The sequence below is a fragment of the Periplaneta americana genome, chromosome 6 (genome assembly GCF_040183065.1).
Source record: "Periplaneta americana isolate PAMFEO1 chromosome 6, P.americana_PAMFEO1_priV1, whole genome shotgun sequence".
Lineage (NCBI taxonomy): Eukaryota > Metazoa > Arthropoda > Insecta > Blattodea > Blattidae > Periplaneta > Periplaneta americana.
In genome coordinates, this window is record NC_091122.1 from 87863074 (window position 1) to 87887285 (window position 24212).

Genomic DNA, 24212 nt, shown 5'->3' on the forward strand with positions numbered 1-24212 from the left:
CATTAGACCTGCACTACAAGACAGCAAAAAAACATGGAACCTGTAGGTACCCGGGAGTAGAATCCATTCTAGACGTCAGCTATTCTTGCTGAATTCCTATCTTGTACGCCTCTCAGAAAGGCACAGTTGATGAAATGATTGGTGCTAAGTGAGTAGTAGAAGGAAAATTCTAAGCACCAGCGTCTTTTTGTCCACCATAAATCTTATAGTATCTTTGACTCTTGATTACCGTAAGTAGAAACTGTAAATTTAGGTATGGTTATGGTTCAAGTATTATGATGATAATGATGATGATGATGATGATGATTATTATTATTATTATTATTATTATTATTATTAAATTAAATTTATCCTTCTTATTCTATCATAGTGATGAGAAATAACTAACCATAAAATAAATCAAAATGAATAATTAGGGCTTCACTCCTCCGAAGGGATTACTTTTATGTTCCTTGATTATAATTAATCGGCAGGGCCACTGACGTAGGTCTAGTCTCGGGGTAGCAAGTGTAACTCGTGATTCCATGTGGGCTCAAGCCTTGGGTCGAATCCTGTTTGGGCCTCTTACCTGGTTGCCAATTTTTTCTGAGTTTTCTCCAACTGTAAGACGAATGCCAGGTATTGCCATGGTAAATTCTCGGAAACATATTTCCAAATACCATCTCGCTGTCATCGATTCCACTGACGTTAAACAACCTCGCAGCTGATGCAGTGTTTTTAAACAAACCTATCAAAAATACCGCCACTTTCGAACTTATGCTCAGAAGAAAACGTCGTGACCATGTACTGCGAACAACGATCGTTTTCTAAGTTAGAATTAGATAAAGTTCAACTCTGCTGACTAAAAATCGAAACCTACGTAATATTACCTGGAAGAATTTCAATGACAAAGACTCTAAGTAAAGCGTGACCACACACAGAAAACATACCAAACCAAAATGGCTATTATTAGTGTCGTGTTAGACGTACATATAATTTAAGGCAAATCCATCAGGACGGAAACAATTTGTTCGTGATGGGATATAGATGTAGATGGTGCCAGCGAGGTCATATCTGGGAGACGATCGCTCCCTCACGACAAAAAGAATGTTCCTTTCTGTCTCGCTTAGTGTCAATGTCATGAAACAGGAATATACAAAAGATTGGGTGTATGTATGATACGATTGTTCTTCTATGTCGAAATGAATATATCCTCTATTATAAGCGTTTGTTGGAGACATAGTAATATAAATGTGGTTTCTATTCGTACCATCCTAATAACTTACACTACTAAATGTATTCGAAGAATTCTTTAGTGCTGCAACTTCATGGAACATAGGTACACAAAGGCCGAGTGATTAACATTAAATTCCATTTGAACTCTGAATACGCACTTATGAGTGCAAGTCCATCAAGGAATTAAAAATAGTACAGGTCTACCTATAGCCATTAGGTATATTACACAGTGACTTAAATAGGATTTGCATATAATTCATTAATTCTCACAAAATTATAGTAACAGTGTAGTTTGTTTATTTGTATGTTTAGCGTTCTTCCTAAATTGTACCATAGGCATAATACATTGCATTATTTCAATATTTTGAGGGAACTTACAATTTAAATAGATAATTTTACATTTTTAATACAAAGAGTTAACAATGGTATCTTTAATAAATAGAAAGTAACACCGAAATAAATGTCAAGTCGCTTTATCCTCAGGCCCTTTGAAAAGCTTCCGCAACAATTTCTGCAGTAGAAACGCAACAAACCCGCATCGTCTCAAGACGTGCCCGTTGCAGGAGGGAGGAGACGTCAAAAGCCGTTGCGAGTTGAACCGAGAAAGATCCACTTCCTTCCCCTCGCTTACAATTTTTTTTCTTTCACTCTTTAAAGGTCTATCTGCAAAGTTACCACCTGCCAAATATAGCAAGTTCAGGGTCGTTCCTTACCGATTTCGCATTTCTCGATCCTCTGCAGAATTTTGTGATTTAACTTACACCAATATAAATCAGAAACGAAAGGCAATTAGGCTTTCTGCATTCTTTATAGTGATACCGGAACAGTTGACTTACCATAATTGAATTGAGATTAATGTTATCTCGATAATAATTATTATTAGACGTTCCTTTCTTTCACCAAGTTTATAAGCTTCACTTTTGGATACCAACTTTATTTACACTCAAATCTTTTTTTTTTCCTATATTGTTATCAGCTCACGTATGAAACTCTCCAGTGAGAAGATCCATGGTCCAAATTTAGGTATCTTACTTGCCTTCATATGTACACTAAATTTGTTATGTACGAATTGATTTTTAATATTTAATATCTACAACTCTATTCACCTATTCTCTAACGAGCCTAAATTGTAAACTAAAATAATGCTTAAAGAATATTTTATAGTGAAATTCAATTTAAAATTTAAAATTACTCACAAATATCCAATAGGCCTATACCAGTTATCAATTACATAATAAAAAATAAATAGGCCCATACAGTAAATATAATACAACATAAACATAAAAACCTTTAAGGTGCTTAGGAAAATATTTGGGGCTAAGAGAGATGAAGTTAAAGGAGAATGGAGAAAGTTACACAACGCAGAATTGCATGCACTGTATTCTTCACCTGACATAATTAGGAACATTAAATCCAGACGTTTGAGATGAGCAGGGCATGTAGCACATATGGAAGAATCCAGAAATGCATATAGAGGCCGGAGGGAAAAAGACCTTTGGGGAGGCCGAGACGTAGATGGGAGGATAATATTAAAATGGATTGAGGGAGGTGGGATATGATGATAGAAACTGGATTAATCTTGCTCAGCATAGGGATCGATGGCAGACTTATGCGAGGGCGGCAATGAACCTCCGGGTTCTCCAAGGCCCAATTGTATAAAACTCCCTGACTAAAGATCAACTTTGATCGAAGATCGAAAAGTGAACCGAGTTCAGACACTTCTTCTATTGTATAAAACTTTTCTGCGATCAAATTACCTTGGTTCAAATGCAATCTAAGTTCACGTGAAAAGGATTTGGCAAAATCGCATAAACAGGTGAAATACGTGATGCGCGGACAGGTTTGTTCAGTGTTGCCAATCTAGCGACTTTAACTCTTTTTCAACAACAATTTCTTTAACTTTTATATTGCTTAAATAGGGATTTAGTGACCTTTTTAGCACCCCATAGTGACAAAATTAATCTTTCTTTGTTGATAATGAGAAATCTAGCGACTTTACAACTACTTTTTGGCGACTTTCCGTTCACTCTGTTGGAGACACTGGTTTTTTGTGCAATGTAAATAATGGCGGACAATAAGAAGAAGGTTGACTGTTCTCCGAGTTCTTATCATGTTATGGTGTTTGATACTGCTAAACATAATAAAGCTTTATAAAACGACAATTTTCGTTTAGTAATACAGTTAATTGAAAATTTATGAATGTACCTATCATATCCATTAATAATTAATGGTTGTTATAAACATAATATAATTATAGGTTATGTTATTTGATACGGCTGTACACGATAGAGCCTTATAAAATATAAGATTGTTTGTGTATTAAGGCAAGAAATTGAAAGAAATATATATAAATGTACCTATCATATCTATTAATATTAATAATAATGGACATTTTATTTGCACAATCTGTCACTCGTATATTTCAAACAGAAAAGAAATAACTGAACTTGGATCATCTAACTTAATCGGAGAAATTTCTTCAGTCAAAGTTGACTTTAGTTTGAGACAAATTAATCTCAGATTAGACTTTATACAACACAAAATTCCAAGTTCAGCTGAAACAAGGATCAATTTAACCTCTGATCTAAGATTAAATGGTTTATACAATCGGGCCTAAAAGTCATAAGAATGCAAGACCTAGGTCTGAGTTCACATTCTTCAGTTTTCTGTATTTTTCTACCCTCGACGTCATTTTTTTTTTCTGTTGCTCATGAATGAACGTGAACTTCAGAAATAATGATGATGATGATGATGATGATGATGATATTGAATGTAGGAGAACATGGATATAAAATAATTTTCCATCGAAATGATAGAGACTAGGCTATGTGTATTATGAATAGGCCTATTTAAATACATAATAAAATCGTTAATCAAGAATAATTTTGTACAACAGGCCTATCACTCTTGAATATTTCTCAGTGTTTTAGGCTTATTATGTATCATCAACCATCATAATCATCATCATAATCTCAACATCTGTCTCAAGGCCGACTAATTTAAAAGTCAATATAGGCCTAACTTATTCTAGCTCTTCTTTTAACGTTCCATTTGTCACCTGATCTTTAAATGCTAATTTACTACGAGCCATGAAAGTTCTCTTGAATTCTTGGATACAGTTGGCCTATATTATATGTAGCCTACTGTGATTTTTGCTATTGAATTTTGGTGATTTTAAGTCTTCTCAGAAATTTAATTACCGATTTTGAACTTCTGAGCCCTTTTCGTGATTGAAATTACTAATGCGTAGGCCTATAGAACACCCATCTTTTTTTTTTTTTTTTTTTTTTTTTTTTTTTAAGAGTGTTCGTCTTACTGCACCACATGAGCGTTTAAATTGTGAAACCTTTTTTTTATATCATAATCCAAAATATAAAACATATTTTGCTTGCAAACTCGAGCTGTACATATTAACCTAAATCACAAGGGAGATAGAAGGACGTTATAGGCCCTTTTAACGTTCATAAGGTACGGTACGAATGCTCAAACAATGATTCAGCAATCTACGTCCAATTATTGGGCCCTAACTTCGTTCTGAGAACACACTAACGTCTCTGATTGTCGCTAATAAAAGGAAAGAATCATAGGGTTGGGTATAGTAGCAATCGAAAAAGAACATAGCAGATTATGAAACACAATATTTGTCGTACAATATGAAGAAACCAGGGTTCTGGGCAATATGTGTCGTTACAGAACTTGTAATGTAAACAATTAATGCAGTACAGTAGATCTATAATGAAATACTAAAGTCGTGGTGACCTGACAAATTCAAGTTTAATAATAACAAGACAGCATCACGATTGATAATTTTTATTAAGTGGCTAAGACCAGAAACATATGATATTCACGTCCATTACTCAGTTTCGTATGCAATGTAGTCACTTGATTTGTATTAATTTCTCTTCTGATTTGTCTACCAGAGGCCTCTGTTGTCTTAGAGACGTTTGCATACAAATCTCCAGCCTCAAATAAAACATCGACCTCCGCGCTCAGAAACATTATTAACTTAATTTGGAAAGCAGTGAACTTAAGGAGCCGGAAAATTTTGCCTGGAGCCCACTCAATAGGGAACGGGTTTCTATAGCACGTGCCTACTAGCTTTATTTTCCTTGCAAAAGAGACCACACTAAGGATTTTTATCCACCACCTCTCCATTATTGCTTCATCATCAATTCATTGAAGGTGAATAACTTCCGTAGATTAAAGGGACCTCCCTCCTTCCCTTCCTCGGTACCATAGCTTGTGATGGTCTTTAACCTAAATAGCCTATAAATCTGAATTATTTTCTACTGTGACAGAGACGAGGTTTCTCATTCCGCCGATCCAAGTTCGATTCTCGACATAAGTGTAATGGCAAGGTCGAAAGGTGAAACTTTTTCTCCGAGTTCTCTCAATTTTAAAAATTCCATTCCATCAACACTCTATTTTCATACCTTTCCCCTCATTTAATATACCCTTCAGTTTCATAAGAAATATGTACAGTGTGGCGTAAAAACTTGATGATACCAGACGCAAGTGGGCAGGCTTAATTATCATGGACTAGTGCCGACGTTGTGGCGAAGCAGAACTATTGGGGAAGTTTAATTGGCGACACTCGACTGTATAGACATTATGAGTGTCTCTGCTTCATCCTCATATTTTATTTTGGCGAACCCCTAAAATATTTTGTAGCCTATAATTTAGGTTGTTAATCATGCTCTGCTCATTAAACATTTGCATAATGTAGTGAATTAAACATACTCGATAAATTAACAGCGATATTAAATTTCAGTTTTAATTTCTTAATATAATTTGAAAATATATATCTAGGCCTAAATACAAAGTTATTTTACGTTATATCATGTCTTTGCTGTGAAAATTGAACCAATTTTTATAGACTTACCAGTCGCCACGGTTGTCTATTGGCTATAGTGCTGTACTTACAATCCTGTGGGCCCGGGTTCGATCCCCGGCTTACCTCATGGGGGGGGGGAAGGCAAATCGCAATATAGCGAACGTAGAAGCTCCGCCCAAGACACCTTCCACTACTAGCTCATCAGACACTCTACGTGATAGGCGAGTGTTGTGTCGAATGCACATTTCATGTGGGTGGGAATAACTTCCCCTACTGGCGTTCGCTATATTGCGATTTATCCGGAAAAAATTTTCTCATGAAATTTCGGCCAGTGTATGGAACCTGTGCCCACCCAGCATCGTGATGCACTTGGGGAGCTACGATAGGTAGCGAAAATCCGGTTTCGCAAACCAGCCATAACGGCTGGGGGTATCACCGTGCTAACCAGATGATACCTCCATTCTGGTTGGATGATCGTACACCTCTGCTTCGGCATGTGGACGTGAGGCCAGCAGCCGGCTGGTCGGTCTTGGCCCTGCAAAGGGCTGTAGCGCCATGGATTTACTTTTAATCTATTAAGTATCGCAGTGTAGGAGAACTGCCGTAGAAAAAGTAATGGAGCTCACGTGACATAGGGTTGGAACTACACAGGACCTGCACCCGATATCACATTGACAACGAACAAGAAGGATTCCAACCCGCGACCGTGGCTTCCACGCAGCATTACAACTGCGCACACCACGGCTGGAACATTAAGATCAGCATTATAGGCTGTAACAAATCTGCAACTCATAACTTAACGTTGTCAACAGAACACTAGATGGATTATGAATGAGTGTTGTGAACTTGAAAACGCATAAATGAGGCAGGGAGTAGCTCTGTCAATTAGGATAGGTGAACAGGAGACGAGAGAGCTGTGTGAGTACACAAGCAGTTTCTGGCTCTGTTGAATGAACGCCTGTTGGAGAATTGCAACCGTATTCGCAAAGCACTTCCTTCCGATAACCCCCGCTTACCTCTGCACAACCCCCCAGGAGCACCCACCCTTCTTATCAACTCGACACATGTCAGGATGTTCGCGAAACGCCAGCCTTGCCTTGCCATGTGGTAGGGGACAGGGATGTCCAGTACTACACGCAACACCATTTACGCAAATCGTAGGCCCATAGCCTAAATAATAATAGTAATTATTTGCTTTTATTAACACTTGAACTATGGAATCCTATATCACCGGCAAACTAATCCCCCGTTATATGAGAAGAATATAATATGGCTGCAAATATATTAAAATTTGGAATGTTCACAGAAAAATAATTTTTCTGCATTCGTGTAGTTCTCAGCATGTCGTCTAGATGTCGGTGTATATTTATGTGCACTTCGTCCCTTAATTTTATGACAATTTGTAATTGTTTCAAATTCTGATTTATTAAAAACTTTTAATTCCTCTCTATTACAGGCGGTAGGCCCCAACTTAAACTCAGATTCGCAGTGAATTGGAAATGTATAGGGTATTTCAAAAGTCAGTTCAAACATTAAACCGCTATAAATAACTTATTATAGCCTAATATTTGAGCTAGGGAAAAAACAAAAACATCACAGTGTTCGGCAAACAACGGGGTTTACAAAACATTGGGAAGATGTCCGCCATTCTCTTGTTCAACGTACAGCATTCTGTCTGCGACACTATGCATAGCATTTTGCAGATAATGTCTTGGAATATTGACAATTTCTTGCGACATGGCGTGTTTTAGTTGCAGTAGCATTGTTGGATGTGTCAGGAAAACTCGTTCTTTAAGGTAACCCACAACCAAAAGTCTGCTGCATTGAAATCTGGAGATCGCGGAGGCCACATTGTTGGAAAGTGCCTACTGATGACTTTGATCGAAAAACGAACTTCAATTACGCGTGTTAACTCCACCATTAGTTTTTAGTAGGTTATTTACGACGCCTTATCAACATCTTAGGTTATTTAGCGTCTGAATGAGATAGTGATAATGCCGGTGAAATGAGTCCGGGGTCCAACACCGAACGTTACCCAGCATTTGCTCATATTTGGTTGAGGGAAAACCCCGGAAAAACCTCAACCAGGTAACTTGCCCCGACCAGAAATGAACCCGGGCCACTGGTTTCCCGGCCAGACGTGCTAACCGTTACTTCACAGGTGTGCACAATAATGGAATAAGACAGACTGTTACAGTAAACGGGTAGCGCTACTACAGCATGTTACAGAACTTCGTCATCCCTAGACTGAGGAATCACGATATGGAAAATATAATCTTCATGCAAGATGGCGCTCCACCCACATCTTTATCCCTGCAAAACAATTAATTACGCAGATGTTTGGCGATCGTGTCGTCAGTAGGCACTTTCCAACAATGTGGCCTCCGTGATCTCCAGATTTCAATCCGGCAGACTTTTGGTTATGGGGTTACTTTAAAGAACGAGTTTTCCTGACACATCGAAAAACCCTACTGCAACTGAAAGATGCTATCTCGCAAGAAAATGCCAATATTCCAAGACATTATCTGCAAAATGCTGTACATGATGTCGCAGACAGAATGCTGTACGTTGAACAAGAGAACGGCCGACTCTTCCCAATGTTTTGTAAACCCCGTTGTTTGCCCAACATTATGATGTTTTTGTTTTTTCCCTTTCTCAATATTATAATATTTATAGCGGTTTAATTTTTGAACTGACTTTTGAAATAACCTGTATTTCCCTTCCATACGGACTGACTTTTATTTCCCTACAACATAAATTGAGTTCGTGTTCCTTGCACTATGTTGTTCTAAGCGGTGGTCTTAACTGTTTCTGATTTTGTATCCTGGCAGTTCCGCTACTCGTGGATGTCTAGCGGTGGTTCAAAATCTTAACGAGAGTGAGGACATAAATGGATCAATGGCCTTAATTCTTGACGTGGATAATGAAGGAGCAATGGTGAAATGAGGACGGCAGAAGGAAGCGCATTCGTCTGCTGAATGTTAGGAATATGGATCTCCACTGGAGAAAATCTTATCTTGAGATCCCGTGGTCATGGTGACAGGTGCAGGACAGGACATGAGGGCATACAGCACGCTGTCCTGCATGGCTCAGTTCACACCCACCGGAAAAAGAGGTGATCATTGCTATTGTGTGTGAGATGTCTGAGCCCCGGAAATCGTATTCCTGTCTTTCATACACAAAAACAACTCACATCAAGCCATTAGCCTCAAAGTATGTAGCATAAATTAGGCTTTTTTGCGGAAGGAGATTAGAGTTTACTGTTATTAAAGTTCCAATTTGGACTACAAAAATCTTCGCTAAAATTAATAAAACTTGCTATTTTGTTGAGCCGGCATAATAAATTTATTTTAACATAAGAAAATGACGTGTAGGCTAAGCGGCACCGATAGTCTCCCCAAATTGAATTAAATGCGAGTTTCTATCATTCCGTGTTACCTCAAAGCTAACTGTTCACCACATCCTCAGGGTGTTCCACATTTGTTGGTTTCCTGGTTTGATTCATAGGTAAATAGGCTTCGTTGTTGACTTAACGATCTTTTTAAATGGCGGTCAATATAGGATTGGTCTCGTAAAATTTTTTGTCATTAAGTTTCATAAGTTTCTTCATCGTCGTATTTTTCCTCTGTTAATCGTTATTATTATTATTATTATTATTATTATTATTACTATTATTATTATTATTATTAGTCTATTATTATTATTATTATTATTATTATTATTATTATTATTATTATTATTAGGTCTATTTCATCACCATCGTCACCATTATCATTATTATCGTATGATAAGTATTCCTATTTTCATTAATTTTATTAACATCACTGTCGAAATCATCATGCTTTTTGATTTCCTTTTTCTGTCCTAATATTTATTCATCCTTCATCATATTTTTCGTTATGTTTCTATTCCTCAGAAATATCTATAATTTCGTCTTCTTTCTTCCTTTCCATCCTCTTCGTTATTAAATTCATCATCATCACCATCACCATCGTCGTCGTTATGTCGTCGTCACAGATTATGCTTTAGGCCTATGTCTGTTCAGGTTCTATATTCATCCGCTGTTTCTACTTCGCAGTGGCTCTTCCCTTATTCTTTGCGAAGCGTTGTTCAAAATACGAGTATTTGTCAAAGATTCTGTCGTCTTTTGTTCTTATGACGTAAGCCCTAACTTTATTTTCGTTGTACTGATGTCATGGCTGTTCTTGTATTTCTTTGCCTCCTCCCTGTCGGTTCCATCATATCCCGCTTCTGGTCTTAACATTCTTAAAATTCTCATTTCTGAAGCCTTGATTCCATTTTTTGTTAGTAAACCTACAAACATAAACATTTTGCGCCATAAAACAAAGAAGATATCATCAACGTTTACTTGTTGTTGTTTAGTTAACTGTCCGAAGTCAGATCTGAACCTTATAACTGTAGACATCGGATTTTTAGGCACTAAAAAATTGCAGTTTTAGGCGCCTAAAATAAGCTCAAAATTTGTAAAATTAGGCTCTATTTTAATGAAAATAGGCATTTTAGGCACATCAAGGTATCATACTTATTTCTTTCACTGAAATTTTTAGTTATACACTAAAATACGCACAAAAAAGTATGTTTAAACATTAAAAAAGAATACTATATTATATTTATAAACAGAGCTGCACAAATTTAATATATTGAAACTAATGAAATAATGATTATTGATATCAAGATTACTCATTTTAAGTTATTGAAATTCAGTTTCATGCTCAGACTTTATTATAATTATCTGCACAGTACACCACCAGAATTTTTTCTAAATTCTCCACAGTTAACCTTTGCCTTTTGTCACTGAGAATCATTTTGAAAGCAGAAAAACTTCTTTCAACCGAAACTGATGTGAGAGGCGCAAATTTTAAATTAGGTACAATAGAAACATCAATACCTACTGGAACATTTACACTTTCCCCCGATATCACTCTTGATACTTTTTCCAACAATGAAAATCCTACATTCTTATTTAATACGTTGTCCCACTTATTTTTAACTTTTTTCCCAGTTTCGCCCAAAGCAGAATGTATGTTCACTTGAGCTTCCTTTACTATTGCTATTTGGCTACAAAGAGATTGTTTTTCACGTTCTAATTGTTCAATGCTTGCAGGTATGAAAGAAAAGTTTGATGTTATGTAGGCAATAATTATCGTTTTTCACTCGTGAGTCATTCAGACAATCTTTCACTGCTTTCACACACGCTGCACTATCAGTTTCAGGTAATTTATCAATAACTGTGACCACTTCTTTAAAATACTTAGAATAATGCACCACTGACTGAATCCAGGTTCCCCATCGTGTAACAACCGGCTGAGGTGGGAGTGGGATATCTGGAAAGTTCTCTCTGAATATTGAAATCCTGGATGGGGCTTTACAAAAACATTTTTTTGTGTTAGAAATAAACGAATTGACAAGAGGAAATTCATTCCGGATTGTTTCAGAAACCCTGTGAAGGCCATGTGCTAGACAGGTTACATGCGTGAGGTTAGGATAAAATGTTTTAAGAAGTGGAGCTGCAGCAACCATGTATGAGGCAGCATCAGTACAAAACAACAGAAGTTTAGAATCGTCTATATTACCTGAGTATAAAGACTGTAGGTCTTTATTTACAAAATAAGCAATGGCTTGGCTATTCACTTTCGAAAGTTCCTTAACACATACGAGGTGTGGAATCGAAGGTCCATCAGGACTAAGTTTTCCTACTATCATATTTGCTATATACCTATTCATAGGATCTGAGGTTTCATCCACAGAGACCCATATGTAAGAATCACCTATATCCTCCCGAATGGAAGCTAAAGTTTCATTGTATATTCTGTCTAAGTAATTTTTTCTTAGGGTCGACTCAGATGGGATATTTTGTTTGCAGTATTTTTGTAAAAACTGTCTTAAAACCGGATTTTCAATTGCATTCCAGGGAATGTTAGCAGCAACAAACGCTCTGGTTAAATCAGCATAGAAATTGCTGCTGAGATTGGATGAAGTAGGCTGTGTTAGTAAAGTTTGTTGCAGTTGATTTTTCTGCTGAGCTTTAGCCTTATGAGCCGCTCCTTGCACATGCTGCTTTAAGTGGCACTTCTTTTCTTGCGAAATCTAAAAATGTAAAGTAAACTGAATTAAAATAAAATCCTAATTGTTGTATTGCCGTATTTCTATCACAAAGTTAGTGGGTTCGAACAATCAAAATTTTAATGACCTGCAAATACTTTAACTATCGGAATTTAAAAGGTTAAAGTGTAGTGGTCTTAAAAAGAATTATACCTCAGGATAGCTCAGTCAATGTATAAATATTATAGGCCCACTCATTAAAAATAATAGAATTTATATATTTCAACTATTGTTACATACCTGTTTGCTACAAATCTTGCAGAATATTATTTTTCCATCATAAGTGAATTCTGAATATTCTGTTAGCCATTGCCGGATCAATGTAGATTTTGCACTTATATTTTTCGGCATTATCGCGTTAAACATCGCAGGAAAACGTCCTACCGCTCAAAACTTCTCAACACAAATAAGGTGAGGGAAAGAGCAACTGTTAACGAGCATTCAAATGAACCGTTGTTATTGAGATTCAATTGGACAAAAATACAAAGTTCCACTTATTGTTGCATTTCCTGGTAGTGTTAACACTAGGAGGGCCATTCTTTTAAATATTTTGTAACGGTTTACCCTACTAACTCGCAGTTTTATGACTTTTCATAAATATTTCAAAAACACTCTTTCTCCAAAAATTGTGATTTTATGACACTCTGAAGGGCAGTACAGCTAATCGGTTTCAGACCGAAAACAGTCATTTTTATAGTATAGTATATCTCTGAATCGGTAGCAGCACATATTGTGATTGTTGCCTGCTTCAAAACTAAGGTTGGTTCTTTGTCGGCATTTATGCCTCCAAACATGTTAGATTCGGTGAAATCTATTGCGAGTGTCGTGAGATTCAAAACATTTTGTTTCCTTTATCAATGGTTTCATGGCCGGTGTAAAGCAAACTTTCCACTTTTTAAATGCCTTAAATTTCGCAGTGAATGCATGTATAAATTATAAAAGTAAGCGTAAAATGCGAAACTTTACAGTGAGTTAGGCATTTTTAGGCGAATATTAACAAATTAGGCTCTAATAACCGTTTTAGGGCATTTTAGGGCACTATAAAACTCTTTGAATACCTTTCAATTTCCATTAAACACAAATATTAATAATTATTTTTACTTTTCTCCTAAAGAAACAAAATAGGCATTTGCCCTAGAATCCGATGTCTGCTTATAAGTGATACCAACAAGGCACCACTTACTAGGCCAGGCGATAATGGGGTAGGATGGGTGGCCAGTTCCTTTCCCCCTCCATTGCATACATCGCCGATTAGCTACATATTACACTAATCAGACTTCAGATGCCAACGCTTACTGTTAGACAGAAATTTAATTTATGGTTTCGGATGACATACTTTGGTTTGTGGAAACAATCCTTCCAACTGAGGGACCAAGCAACGACACTTCACGAAATTTCTTCCAGTAATATTTTTCAAAATTAAATTCTAGTAACAATTAAGTGTGCACAGAAGTAATATCATTATTGTACAGATGTATATCCGCCCAGTTTGGAGGGAAAATTGGATCGTAATTTTTGTTTTATTATGCAACAAAGAAGTTGGAATATATAGGTCTATTAATATGCAGCGAAATAGATTTCAATTAACTTATTTGTTTCTCTCCTGTAAGAGACTGGATATCCTAACTAGCTGAAATATTTTAATTGCTCTCCCTATATTACCGTCACTACTTCTTTTCTAGCAAACTATTAGGTCTATCTGTTACCTTACAGTATATGTACAGTACAGCAGCAGAGAAGGGAAATCGAACATGAGAGGCAGGATCAGTGATACAATCTTCTGAGATCATGTGATCGGAAGTGATGAAGCCGGGTTTAAGATGCGGGTTGGGCCCCATATCTGCGATGAGGGCAGCGAATTTCCGCCTACTCGAACAGAGATCCTCCAGATGAGGAAGTACTGGAGACTAGAGTACATAGGCAAGTTAAAAAGAGTCCCGTCGCAACTCTTGGTAGCATTTCTATATCCGTTTTCCTTTAATATTCCTTCCTTGATCTTATCACTTTAGCACTTGTCACATTACGAGTGTACAACATTACGAAATACCTGAGACAGTAATTCCTATTATTATGTGCGCTATCTCGAAATAAATCATGACTTCTCACATTTCTGATCATCTTCTAAAAGTGGAAAGAATTAGTCAATTCCGTTATTACGGAAATATCGAGACAAATTATAATACAGTAGGCTTATATAGATTATAGGCTTAGCCTATAGCCTATATAATATCAGTATTTGTCTACATCTGTCGGGAACCAAAATCTGACTTCGAAATAGGTAGAAGAGGAATTGAAAGGTTGCGTCCAGAGAAGAATCTAACTTAGTCTACTAATAATTTCTCGTTACGAACCAATAAAAGCTCAGAAACAAATGTGAAATAAAGATTAGTAAGCACTTTATATAGGACTATCTAAGCCTTTCTGCGATGGCTATAACTTATATAATAACGAAATAGAATCTGTGTTTTTTTTTTATTCTAAACCTATATCTTATAGCCTACGACGTAAATGCAGTTTATAAAACTGAAAGTATCAGCCTTGGCAACGGAGAAGAGTTAGTAATGAATTACTCAGTGATGAATTCCTAACATAACTTAATTCAAAGGAAAACGATTGGAATTTCCCGTATTTTTTTTTTCATTCATTTAAAGAAAATAGACCTAGGCCTAACAGTGCAGTATTTCCATACAAATCACAGCATCTATGCTGAATGTTTAGTCAATTATCTTGAGTAACAGAATATAAAAATACCATTGAAGCTTAAGTATTTTGGAAAAAAGAGTACAGTGTACATAGCAGGCTAAATTTTCGTGAATGATAGGTAATAGCCGAATATGTACGTGTCACAGATTACTACAACTTTTATTGAAACAGTTCTCTTTCTTTCTTTCTTTCTCTCTCTCTCTACACAAGATAAATAGGCTACATAGTAGGCCTATATAAATAAATACATAACCTACATGTAGGCCTATAGGCATATTGTATTGTCTCAAATAGGCTTAAGTAGGCAGACCTATAGCTCAACTTATTTCTAGTGACTTAACCTTCCTTAATGAATCTTACTATACTAGGTCTATAGGTCCTACAAGAATGCAGAGATTGACATAGACTAACTAAATTAAGTAGGCTAGATCTATATAGACCTATACAATTCAAAACTCTACTTCAAAGAGATATGAAAGGCAGATATTGTGATTAGGCCAATACTTGTAAGAAAATAGACATTTTAATGAGTCTTCATTCAACCAGGTAGCGATTTTTCCCTCATCATCTATCAAAATGATTGACGTAAAAGTAACTAGCAAAGCAATATAACATTATTGCAGTCATGTTATCAACGTTTGTGAACCTTGATCGTGTGGAGAGTTATATTTTTCGTAAGATAACACCCCGAGATATTTGGATAGCAGGAAGAGTGTCGATGTAAGAATTTACATTCCGCGCAGGGCAAGCCAATTTATTAAAGAGATAAGATTAAACTTTCCGTTATGTGAAGCAAAATTATTTGAGAAAATAGGTCTATCAGTTCCGACCCGGTATAGGCCTATGCTTTTCATGCGACTATCACGATCGTATTTCTTTATGACGTCCATCGTACTTATCACTGACTAATCCTGGTGATATAGTTGGTATAGGTTCGACTTTCGTTAAACCTTAGTAGAAGTGGACATTTAGGCCTACCTGCTTGTCACTAGGATCAGTAGATGAGGTAATAGGCTTAATTATGAAACAGGATGACGCGTAGGGGCCTATTTGATTCCCACTTTTAACACAGAATTTTATCACTATCCCAGAGAAATGATATTTTCAGTAATGATATTCATGGGTAGGAGAACCAGAGTGCATTTCCGTTAACAAAGGAAAAATTTACTTCTTTTTCGCAAAGAAAGTAACCATGAAATAGCAATAGAACGGTTCGAATAACTTATAGTGGGTATATCTATCTACTTATAAGTAATTGGTGTTTTCAGTAATAGCGTCAATGGTTTCGAAGCAAGAGGTCACGGATTCGACTCTCTGCAGGGCGTTTGATTTTAAAGATCGAACAGAACTAATTGAAATTCTGCACCCGAATTAGTTTTTAACCCAACATTTCTCCATCATAAAAAGTGTCCGTTCTTTTACTGTAGACCCTATTGTCGTGAACCTAGATATGCGACATGCTGACCACATTTACAAGAAATTTACAAATTTTGATACTTGTAAATTACTAGATTTCTGTACAGTTCCATTTATTTATTCCGTGAATGCCTGTTCATTGTCTTGAGTTCAGTAGTTATTGGTACACCCGCAAAACAATGTCAACATAATGTACAGATTTTATTGACGATAGCAGTACGAGCCGAGAAGGCTGTTGCCCCCGTGTTGGTTGTGAAGCGAGCAGCATCACAGCGGAGGGGGCCGGACAGGTGTTCGGCAGGAGGCACGAGCCACGCATCTGACAGTTGGTTCTTGTTTTGCACCTTGCAGGCTGGGCTATGGGAAAGTGAACGCCACCGTAGCCATAGCATACGAGAGCAAAAGAGGGGCGGCCAAGAGGGGAGTCACACCGGCGGGGGAGGGGAGGACTATCCTCCTTCGGCCTGCCACTGGCTACGTCACCGCCCCTACCACGAGCCAAGGGGAGAGAACCCTCGGCCAATAAGAGAAGGCGCTTCTTATGATGTCATCAGAAGAGGAAGCCGAATGTTTCGGGTTGTATGGAGATAAACTGTTGAAGAAGGCAAAACGAACGAGGCAGCGCGTGGACGCAGGCGAGCCAAGGAATAGCTACTCGTCGATTCCAAACTTCAGTTCGCGACCGACGTTCCTGAGCGGCGGTTTGTACGGCGCAATCTTCAGCCAGAGCCACCAGCACTTCGGTCTGTTCGGGCCGGGCTTCGGGCCCGCCAAGATGCTCAACGAGCTGCTGGGCCGCCAGGCGAAGCAGGCGGCCGACGCGGCGACAGCGCCAGACAACATGATGACCATGGACTCTGCCAGTTCTGACGGCAAGGCCAACTTCGACTGTTTGAACGCGACGTCGGTGATCCGTAGGGGACTAGAGGAGGACGGCAGTCCGCCCCCCAATGACATTGCGCACCACATGTTGAGAGACATTTTGCAGGGACGGAAGAAGGACTTGTTGACGTTAGAGCAGGAGTTGCGGGGTGTGAATGTGAGTGGGAACGGAGGCGAGGCTAACTCGCCCGACAACAACAATAGTATAAACAACAATAATAACAACGAACTGAAGAACGGGGGGATAGTGAGTGCGGGTGGTGGTGACACGAGTGACACCGAGACGGGGGGTGGCGGCGGCACCGGGAAGCCGCTCGCGGTGAACGGGGGGGACATGAACATGGACACGTCTGACGTGAACAGCGCCGAGGACGAAGCCGCCGCCGCGGCGGCAATGGAAGAGGCGCTCAGTGAGGTGGGCGTCGTATCCAAGCAGCAACAGGCCGAGCTCATGGAGGACGCCCTCAACAGCATGAACGGCGGCGGCGCCTCCGACTCGGAGCCCTCTATGGCGTCGCCCGCGTCCGAGTCGCTGGCAAATCCCAAGGAGGATGCGGACGCCGAGACGCCCGGCGTCGCCGACCTCAGCAAGGAGCAGGAGTCGCCGTGCGCTCCGCCCGTGGCGCCCAAGCCGGAGCAGCTGGAGTTGAAGCGAGCTCGTGTCGAGAACATCGTGTCGTCCATGCGCTCCAGCCCGGCGCTGCCCGTCGTCAACGGCTGCAAGAAGCGCAAACTGTATCACCCGCAGCAGCACGACAACAGCGCCGAGCGCTACAACTCGGCGGGCTACGGGCTGGGTCTGGGTCTGGGGCTGCTGCTGGACGACGACGACGAGCTGGAGCCACCCGAGGTGCGCCAGAAGCGCGTCGAAAAGAATGCGCTTAAGAACCAGCTGCGTACCATGCAGGAGCAGCTAGCCGAGATGCAGCAGAAGTACGTACAGCTGTGCACGCGCATGGAGCAGGAGTCGGACTGTCAGGACACGGAGGACGTGACGAGCGACCTGGAGCAGGACGGCAGCAGCATGCCCATCCCGGACAAGCCGGCCTCCACGCCCGTCACCACGCCCGTCAAGGAGGTCGTGCCCTGCTCGCCCGTGGCCAACCAGCCGGGCATGTCGCCCGCCGTGTCCAAACTGGTGTCGGCCAAGTTGCACCCTCACCCCAACGCTCCACACCCGCCCCCGCATCAGCACCCCATGTTACCCACGCTCAACGGCGGCCTGTCGCTCCTGCAGCAGCAGCAGCAGCAACAGCAGCAGCAACAACAGCAGCAGCAGGTGCAGCAACAGCAACAGCAGCAGCAGCCCCCGCCGCCCCACGGTCCGCAGCACGACTCGCACCCCCAGCCGCCTCTTCAACACCACCATCATCAGCAGCATCACCACCACCACGCTATCAGCAACGCGGCAGCTATGTACCTGGGCGTCAGCCACAAGCTCTTCCTGGAGAACGAGGCGCGACTGGCCAAGGATGCGGCCGTCGCGGCGGCGGTGGCGGCGGAGCAGCAGCACCAACATCAACAACAACAGCAGCAGCAACAGCAGCAACAACAGCAACAGCAGCAGCAGGTGCAGCAACAGCAGCAGCAGGTGCAGCAACAGCAGCAGCCACAGCAGCCGCCCCAGCAGCATCCGACCCAGCAGCAGCACGGTGGCGGTGGGCAGCCAGGCCCACCCCAGATGCAGGCGAACCACCCCCAGCAGCACCCGCACCAACCGCCGCCGCCCGGCCAGCCGCCGATGCCCAAGGGCTCCTCCGTGTCCACGGACTTCTCGGAGCGCTTCTCGCTGTTTCGCAACAACGTGAGCGCCATGGCGCCTGTGTCGGGCTCTGACCTGGAAGGGCTGGCCGACGTCCTCAAGACGGAGATCACGGCTTCGCTCACCAACCTCATCGACTCCATCGTGGCGCGCTTCGTGCAGCAGCGCCGCTTCCTCGGCAAGCAGTCCGAGGTGGCGGCGGCGGCGGCAGAGCAGCTCAACAAGGACCTCCTCATGGCCTCGCAGCTACTAGACCGCAAGTCGCCGCGCACCAAGGTCATCGACCGGGGGGGCACGACCGGCGGCGGCGGGGGCGGCAACGTGGGCGGCCCCCGAATCAACGGCAACGCGTTTCCAAATCTCGGCATGACGCACTCCAACAACAACCCCGAGAACAACATCAACACCATGAACCTGCCGCACGTGAGGCCGTCACCTAACGCGGCCATGTTCCAGCCGCCCAAGGCGCCGGGCAATGTCGTCAACTCATCTGCGGCGGCGGCAGCCCTCTACTCGTCCATGAGTGGCATGGGTGGTCCACATATGAACCCGTTCTGCATGTCGGAGGGCCGCGAAGGCATGCCTGAGCAGAACGAGGCATTGAGCCTCGTGGTCACGCCCAAGAAGAAGCGCCACAAGGTGACGGACACGCGCATCACGCCGCGCACCGTCAGTCGCATCCTAGCGCAGGACGGCATGGCTGTGGCGGCGGCGGGGGCGATGCAGGACGGCGCCCCGGGCAACAAGTACGGCAACCTCATGGCCTCCACTAGCGGGGGTGGCGGTGGAGGAGGCGGCGGAGGTGGAGGTGGCGGAGGAAGCGGCGCCGAGTCGCCGCCGCCACGTCCTTACCACCCGCCCCCGCCACCCATCCTTCCCGTGTCGCTGCCCACGTCGGTGGCCATCCCCAACCCCAGCCTGCACGAGTCGCAGGTCTTCTCGCCCTACAGCCCGTTCTACAACGCGCACCACCAACAGCAGCAACAGCAACAGCAACAGCAGCAACAGCAACAGCAGCAGCAACAGCAACAACAGCAGCAACACCAGCACCAGCACATGGCGTCCTCGAGTCCGCCCGGAGGCATGGGGGTGGGCAGCGGGGATCCGCGGGACTCGCCGCCCCTGCCGCACCCGCCGACGCTCCTCCACCCCGCACTGCTGGCGGCGGCGCAGCACGGCGGCTCCCCTGACTACGGCCACCTGCGCGCCGGCTCGGGCATGGGCGGCGGCGCCGACAGCGTCGACCGCAACTCGGACTGCAACTCGGGTGACGGCCCCTACGATGGCATTCAACCAACAATATCCTTTTCCAATGCACAGACCTCGAGTAAGTTGCAGTGATTTCTATTGCCTCCTGTAGGCTATAAAATATTGTGGGCGTAATAGACAAACGTCAAATAAGATCCCGAGGGCTTTAATATGTAGTTAGATATATGACATGACAAGGCAGGAAAGACAAGGGGGAAAAAAAGATGTCATATCAAATGCACAAACAAAGATTATAGGCAGGCGACTGAACTTCTGAAAGGAAAGAATTACGAATTCATACCTCGCCGTCATCGTACAGTCGGTCTTGGACTCCCACTCTTGTTATTAGGTCGTTTCTTATTCAAGGAACTCCGTCCGGCAGAGGTCGAGCGGCCCGGCGTGAGAAATGTGACCGGTGCGCCTTATTACTACTTGCCTTCCGTTCAAGAAAAATCTTCATCCATTTTTCTTTCTAAGGGAATATCGTTCTATCCTTCCCAGTCACGATGTCTAAGTTTTAAACTAATGATGGCTAATTACACACGATTAAACAACGTATTGTCAGTCTGTCTAGTTGTACCTCTGCCTGTATGGTTCTCCAGCAACATAATAAATTCCATCTTGTCAGGCGGTTAGGTAATTTTAAGTAAACATGTTCACTTTTTATATAGGTCTAAATCCTATTTACTTTTTATGGGGTTTATTTTTATGTAGACTATCAGTTTTCAGTGGCATTTGTTTCTCGCTGTGGCTTAAGTGTACCTGGGTTCGATTTCCTGCGTAGAAGTGGAGAATGATCCTCCTTCCATGGGGACTGATTTGTGTCCGTTATATTTTGCGTTTCCATTATGTCCTTGTATCAAGCTAAGCAGATGACCAATAATTGAAAAGATCTAGGCCTATCTAATGTTTCACTATTCTCTTGTGAAAGAGCATGGAATGAGCAGAGAGTTCAAACTTTCAGAGCAGATAAGAATAATAGTATCAAAATTTATTTTCATTAAAATTTGCATATTATTTCTAAATAATTTCAATGTGTAAAGCGGAAGAAATAGATTGTCTTGCTCACAAAATAAAACAACTATTGAAGAAGTAGAACAAGAATCTGTCCTAATATGAATCTAATTTTGTTGTTCAAAGTGTTGTATTTTTCATATTTATATAATAGCTACTTTAATCTCATTGGCTAATAAATATTTAGATTAATTCATGCATTTGAGCCTATATCTTACGCTGTACAGAGGCCGTTGTCCTGGATTATTTTTTTAGTTGGATTTTAACGTTGTTGTGTCAACTACTAGAAATTGTTGATAGCGAGATGATATTTGGCCAGATGAGGTTAAGGATTCGCCATAGATTACCTGACATTCGTCTTACGTCTAGGAAAACTTCGGGAAAATCCAAACCAGGTTTAATCACCTCCAAAGGGAATCGAACCCACGACCGAGCGCAGCAACTCGCCTAAAGCATGAATGTTTATATGTTGTGAATATAATTTTCTGTTTTGAGATACAGTCCTGGTAATATGTTGATCTTACGTTACGGGAGTCCTACCAGATGTCAGTCTAGTGTATTACAATAAAATTACTCTAGGCCTACTAGATAAAAATCAAAACCCAGACAAATGTTCCTATTGTTAGCCCCAGTTATGTTCTTTCTTCATGCATTCACTACTGGTAGTTCATAAATATTTTAAGGCTGGACATATGAAGAAAAATTAAGTCGAAAATGTAATTAGAATTGTCAAAAGTCATATCTGTAATTTACTGTTAACATGAGAGCTTTCATAAGAGATGCATGAATCGATTAAGATGTTTATCTATTATCTATTCACATTTATGTGCCCAGAAGCTTTCGACATTAAAGTTTAATCGATTTTTATAACTGTCGAAGTAAAATGTTATTATATAGTGTGATTTTCCTTGAAGAACGAGTCGTATCATCGTGGGCAGATTTGCGTGACTTTGCAACTTTATAGCAGACCGTAGTCTTCTCCCCCCTTTCAGGAACGCGGCACAAACCTCACATCCTCGTGACTAATGGATAAAATGGAATTGCTGCCTTGCTTCTACACTTATTTATATTTTATCAGTATTATTTTTTCAACACTATTACTCGGAGAAATGTGTATCCTCTGCTTACTCCAGAATATGTAAAAACCTTGCTTTCCCGAATGTGGGCAATAGGCTTGTGCTCCAACAAACATACTAGAAATGCACGTGATCACAAATCCTTTTGCATGTGGGTCACAGACTGATCATAAAATCTTTGAACTAAAACTTTAAAAACAGTACCTATTTGAGAATATAATTTTTAGTCCTCTATGATAAAAATTCTCCACGTGCTTCATATATACATACATTATCTTGCTTGTGGTTTAAAGATTCATAGTCATTAGGCTATGAAAGAGATGCTCAGTTTCATGTAGGCCCTACAATTTTCTTCCTGTCTTTTTTATTACAATACAATATAAGATAAAAGTGTCAATACAGTAGAATGTATTATTACATTTTTTACGTGTAATAGTGTCATTACTTAGCGCATATTAATGTTAAAATGGATCCGTGTTTGAATCTCATAATCAAGTGAAAAATTAACTTCCTTCGTAAGAGACCAGGCGTGTCTCGTCTTTTGTTGCCTTAAGCTGCAGTCTTGCGCCAAGCCAACGCAGGGAATTTCACTACTCATTAATATACCTATTTAGACAGAAAATAATTCGATCAGTCTCATATAAAATTGAGTAGGCCTATTATCGGATCTTTTCCGGAGGTAAACTGCGACCGAAGTTGACCACATGGCACATTACCTCTTTCAAATGCTGAGATTAAAACATGGTGACAACTCTACCTTCATGTCTTCCATATTTTTCCGTTGCTTCTAGGCTTACACAGAGACACATCTTTATAATGTAAAGACTTCAACCCCTATAGGGGCATGTCATGATATTTCTTTGCGTAACACATGTTTTGCTGTGCGTGCAGTGCTTCATATTCATTTTTTACATTTACCATTATATAGGCTTACATTTAGTCCTGTTTTGATATCACACTTCTGTAATTCTGAAGCAGTATTGGACATTTACTCTTAAAAATATAGTTTTCAGCACAGCATGGGGGAGGGCCGGTGCCAACCACACCACAGCACAAGGACATGCATCAGGTCTGATAGTAAACCCGGTTACCTCAGATCTGTAGCCGAATATACTAAGAGTTTTGTTACAGCAAATGACTTCATGATATTCAACATGACGTTTTCTTTTCCATTACAAAATTGTGTATTTAGTAACGTGTAATTTTTAATACCCTGTGTCTCTTGCCTTATTTGCTCGATACCATTTGAGAAGAGAATAGGATTTAGATTAGGAAAAGGAATACACGTAGAGTTCGTGTGGGGCTTGTTACTTAGGGGATTCGTTGTTTGCTTTCCGTGTAAGCAGCTTCAGTCTCCTTGCCTGAGTCGATGTCGTCAACCGAAAACGTCTGCTGTTTTTTTAACAATGTTAGCAGTCATACAGCTTCTTATTTCCGATTCCTGCTCAATTGTAAATCCCTTTTGTTTGAACACATCCTCACGGCGCCCTTCTTCCGTGTAGTGTGGGTCACGCGGAAGCCTTATCGGGCAATGACGACCGTAATCGAAACCAGAACTTGAGATTTAAATAACAGATACTTGACCTTCCTACACTTGCATGTGTCACAAGGAATCTCTCCGCAAATATGACTTTATATTTATGGCAATTGATCTATTCCTCGTATATCTAAGCATAAGTTTACTTACCCATTATCAAGGCCTTTTATTACCTATCATTACAAGGACACATGGTTGGACTCCCGTTATGTGAGACTTAACACGACTACAGATCGCAACATTAAAAATGTAACGTTACATTAAAAATGGCTAGACATGCATGCTCAAGTTGGGATTCAAAACCACGAACATTGTTTTTACGTCAAGGTTAGACTCTGATCGTACAGTAGTGTTAGAGACTATAGCATGGCAGGTTTATGTGGTTACCAAAATCGCTTATGC

General features: G+C 40.9%; 1 protein-coding gene across 6 annotated transcripts in view; it reads left to right on the forward strand.

The window, feature by feature from the left end:
• The window catches only part of pros (homeobox protein prospero), a 333848-nt gene that overhangs the window by 258993 nt on the left and 50643 nt on the right, over nt 1-24212 (forward strand). For 4 of the 6 annotated variants that reach the window (XM_069828355.1, XM_069828357.1, XM_069828358.1 and 1 more), the window contains exon 3: nt 16643-20262. In XM_069828355.1, coding sequence (XP_069684456.1) covers nt 16833-20262 — 3430 coding nt within the window. In that variant the 5' untranslated portion in view covers nt 16643-16832. The remainder of the gene's footprint in view (nt 1-16642; nt 20263-24212) is intronic. The other 2 variants (XM_069828359.1, XM_069828360.1) reach the window with 1 other exon arrangement.